Consider the following 4,559-nt stretch of genomic DNA (forward strand, 5'->3'; position numbering starts at 1 on the left):
GAGAGGGACGGGACAGGGGCTAGAGAGCTGGGGGCGGGGGGGGGGGCGGTGAGGAGGAGGCACCTCGACCTGAGGACGATGGAAGCTGGAGGAAGCAGGGAGAGGGTTATTTAGGAACTGGAGTAGGGGTTGGAGCCTGGAGGGGGAGGAAGTGAGGAGGTAAAACTTTGGCTCTTCAGGCTGCCAGGAAGACAGCAGAAAGAAACTGGGGAAGATGTCAAGTTTCTGACTCCTTTAGCTGGCTGGGACTAAGGAAACACTAGGCTCCACCCTGCAAGCACAGATGTCCTTAGATGCTCAGGCTGGACTCAGAGCCTCCCTCCCTCTCTGCCCTGTATCTTCTATGGCTCATGTTTCATCTGCTAGGTGAGATGACACAGAAGGCCAGCGCGCGCACACACACACACACACATACATACACACACACACACACTGTCCCTAGGAAAGGAGAAGCAACACTCAGAAATAGGGCAGGCCAAACCCTAGTTTATTTTCAGTGTCAGCAACAGCTTAGCCATCAAAAAAATAAACTCTACCCAGGGCGACAGAAGTCTCTACAGCGAGGCTAAGGGCTCAGCCGCCAGGCGGCAAACATCAAGGATGCATGGCGGGCACTGCCCGGTTAATAAGTTAGGAAGCGGCAGCCTGATGGTGGCGAGGGCCAGGCTTCACTTCTGGGCCGGCATGAGGTCATCGATTGCCTGACCCTGCTCCAGCCGTTGCTCCATCTCAATGAGTAGTTTCACTCCGTCCACCACCATCTGCACCAGTTCCACCTCCGAGAAGCCCAGGCGGTCAGCGTTGGAGACATCAAACACCCCACCGACAGCAGCGGTGTCCACGCCACCTGCGGTGGGACATGGGCAGGTCAGCGGGGCTGAGGACAACACCTGCACCTTCTGCCCCTCACCTGTGCCTTCTGCCCCTCACCTGTGCCTCGCTTCTGAAGCCGCAGCCGCTTGAGCACCTCCGAGAACTTCTCGTGCTTCCCCAGGTGGGGCAGCTTGATGTGCACACCTGCCCGCAGTCCGGTGCCCAGGTTGGATGGGCATGTGAGGATGTAGCCCAGGTGAGGATTCCACATGAACTCATAGTTCTTGGACTTGAAGAGAGTTTCGATCTGAAGGTGGAGAAGGGAGAGTTAAGAGAAGGAAGCCTGGCCGGAAGCCCTACGGACCCTGGGAGATGTGGGCTCTGATCTGCCCCTGATCCCTCCCCAGCACCAACGCCCCTAGTGAGGAAGCCCTGGGGAATGCCCAGGCCTGACCTGAGTGAGGCCGGTGCAGAATCGGGTGAACACTTCCTTCATGTTGCCCCCCTTCTGCATGGAGATGACTCGCAGGTGGTCCTCCTCGTTAATCCACACCAGGAAAGTCTTATTGTCATTGTGCCTAGAAGAGGGGTAAAGTCAGGCTGGAGTCCCTGCCAGAATGTGGCCTTAGATCACACCCAAGAAAGACACTATAGGTGGGTGACCTCAAACAAAATGCTTCCTCAACAAAGTGCTGGAATGTGAGCTGTCACCAAGACGCCAATCCCAGCAACAGTGGAGGAAGGCAGCTCATATACATCTCAATCACCAGTCATGTGCTGTGTGGCCCGCAAGGGTCTGGAGCCTCCAGAGCATCCCACCAGAGGAAGCACGCCTCCGCCCGCTCAGTCTGCAGGGGTAGGAGCCCTGCCCGGACGGGTGCGGAGGCTTTTGCGTCATTGGCACCTGGCACGATCCCGGCGGAATAAGGGGGTGAGAAGGTGGAGAGAAAACAAGAAGCGCCGGCTCCCAGGAGGAGGGCGGAGAACAGACGCCAAAGAGACTGGTCACCACCCTTGAGTCCCTGGAGACTGCGGCCTCCCGCAGCGCAAGGACCACAGTCATCCGCAGAACCAAGGTCACCTGGGCGGAGGGAGGCACTGCACAAACTAGGAATTCAGGGCAGGCCCCACCTTCTAGGGACTGGGGGGGGGGGGGGGCTCGTACCATATGCCACGAGCATCCGGCCAGTCCCGGGCCATGCCGGAGGCCAGCAGCAGAGGCGACACAGGCTTATCGAAGAGGAAGTGGTCGTCAATGAGCTGCTGCTGCTCCGCCTCAGTCATGCTCTTGAGCGCGTAGTACCTGCCAGACAGGTCGCCATCTAGGCTGGACAGAGCTGCGGAGTGCAGAGTTCAAGGACAGGGTGGGCGGGCGAGCAAGCCCGCCGCCCCGCCTGCAGCAGTGTGTCCCCGCGGGCGAAGGTGGGTCTTCGACCCTCAGTCCCCAGTGGGAACGCGCGCGCAGAGAAGAGCGCAGCAGCTCTGGAGGCTGTTACCCGACCCCTACCTTCTACTGCCAGCTTCTCGATGGCGCGGCGCTCCCCGCGGCTGCAGTGCGGGGGGAGACAGAAGCCGCGGATGCTGCGGCCTGTGCGCACTCGCGAGCTCAGCACGTAGTTGGGGTCCAGGTCATCGCCACCCTGGGAATACAAGGTGGTGGCTAGAGTGAGCGCCGAGACCCCTCTCCCCAGCACGCCCGGACCCTGATTCCCCGCACCTGCAGGTTGTCTGGGTTGAGGTCGGTCTTGTGCTCATCACTGGGCTGGTAGCCGCCGTGCCGCTCCTCAATAATGGGGTCGAAGAGGTCCTTGAATACGTCGTAACTCTCCTCGTCGCCCGCCACTGCACCCACAGTCATGATGTACGGGTGGCCTGGAGGAGGGGCGCGGCGACAGTGACGTCACCGTCAGGCAGGAGCAAGCCGAGGCTCTTAAGGCTAAGCGCGGAGAGGGGAACAGGGGACCCCAGCCCACCGAAGGTTCAGGGAAGAGCAGTGGGATCCTTGCCCGGGGGGCTTCTTGGGGAGGCGGAAGCCTGACGCTACAGGGGTGTGCATACCCGGATTGTCTACGCCAGTCTGAATGGCGTCGTCCAAAGTAAAGCCGCTCGGCGTGCACTTGGCACGGAGCTCGGCGTACAGCTCCGGGGTCAGCACCTTGGCCATATGGTTGTTGTGGCTGCTCAGATCAGGGAACTCATCCTCGGCCGGGAAGCGCAGCTTCTGCGTATTATGGCTGTTGGAGAAGGGCATGGCGGCGGCAGCGGGCTGCAGGGAAGAGCGGGGTCAGAGGAGATTTAAACACCGGCCGCCAGGGACCTGCAAACCACTTGGGACCCCCGAGACTTTCCCTGGACGCCACCAAGGTCAGCGAGGTCTGCATCGTCAGAGTCCAGCGCATCCCAAGTTCCCGGGCGGGTCCGATGAGCGCTCCCGGCAGCGAGGCTGCGCGTGATGCCCCGGTCCCGCACCCCACAGCGTAGAGCCCCGCAGGACTATACCCCTGGCCCTTGGACCCGCTCACCGGGATGCCGGACGAAGCAGGGGCGATGGATGCCTGTGCTTGCAGCTCCTGGCGCAGCGCAGAAGAACGACGGCTGCTCGCTGCTCCCTGAGCTCTTAAGGGGCGCGTCGCCGGCCTCCCATTGGCGGCTATTTATAGCCCATTCATTCCATTGGTCCGCGCTTTGGGGTGGTGCCGCCGCTTTGTCCGAGGCAGCAGCCCTTGACACCCCCAGCGGCCCACCCTAGCGGTCCCCAAGTCTCGACCCCGCTGCGCAGTTTGGCCACCCCGGTGGTGCTCGCACAGGATCCCTAAGACGAAACCCCAGAGCCATAGATATCCTAGACCTGCTTCACACACACTGCCGGGGGCAGGAAACTGAGTCTGGGAAGCCAGATGGCACTTGAGGCTCCTGCCTTCCCTGTCTCCTCAGGCCGACTGCGTTGTAGAGAGGGTCATGGTGAGAGTCCAGGTTTTTAACATTGGGTACAGCATCCAAACACCGCATCCAGGCCATATCCTCAAGAGCCACAGAGCCGCCGACCTTCCTCAAGGTGCCTGCGGGCATCTCCTGGGTGTTCTTGGTGCAACACCAGAGGCGCAGTCTGGCTGAGGTCCCGCCCGGAAGCACCCAGGGTGTTCTGACCTTGGGCGGGCTCTAAGGAACACCGCCAAGACCCTTGGACCCAGACCCTGAAAGATTCAAGACATTTAGTTCCTAGAGACTGTTTTTGAATCTCCAAATTCTCATCTCCTGTCCCTTTTCTCGGGGGACCGGTTTCTACCACCGCACCCACAAAGAACTCCCCAACACCGGCAGGCAAACTGGGGGTGGAGGAAGCACCAGTCAAAATTAAGCTCATTAATCAGATCCAACACATTGAAACAGTCTCTCTCCCCGTGCCACCCCCCCCCACACACACACACAGGGGAAACCTGGAATTTGACCACAGCCAGTGCCAGGTGTGAATTGGAATGTGTGAAGATAGGCGTTCGCACCTTGCCTGCTGCAGCTGCCAGCAGCTTCATCTTTTTCTGGAAAGTAATTTGGCAGTATTTGTTAAAAAATTTTTAAATTGCTCTATGACCTAGCATTCCCACTTCTAGGAATGCAGCCTACAGAAAGACGGTGTCCCTTCTCTACAAACAGATCAGGAAACGTGTAGAGGGAGAAAGTTTGGATTCGATCTGATGCTCATTAGGGAATGGTCGTGGGTAGAAAAGTGTGGTAGATGGTGCAGTTGA

At 59.4% G+C, this 4,559-nt stretch overlaps 1 protein-coding gene across 1 annotated transcript; it reads right to left on the minus strand.

The window, feature by feature from the left end:
* Positions 1-460: 460 nt before the first annotated feature.
* Ckb (creatine kinase, brain) lies at positions 461-3,444 on the minus strand. The gene is made up of 8 exons (NM_021273.4): positions 3,336-3,444; positions 2,872-3,079; positions 2,531-2,685; positions 2,321-2,453; positions 1,979-2,150; positions 1,268-1,391; positions 931-1,120; positions 461-847 (listed from the first exon to the last, which is right to left on the minus strand). The coding sequence occupies exons 2-8, from the start codon at positions 3,062-3,064 to the stop codon at positions 669-671; spliced, it is 1,146 nt and encodes a 381-aa protein (NP_067248.1). The 5' UTR covers positions 3,065-3,079; positions 3,336-3,444; the 3' UTR covers positions 461-668.
* Positions 3,445-4,559: the final 1,115 nt, after the last annotated feature.

Source organism: Mus musculus, chromosome 12, assembly GCF_000001635.26.
Source record: "Mus musculus strain C57BL/6J chromosome 12, GRCm38.p6 C57BL/6J".
Classification (NCBI taxonomy): Eukaryota; Metazoa; Chordata; class Mammalia; order Rodentia; family Muridae; genus Mus; species Mus musculus.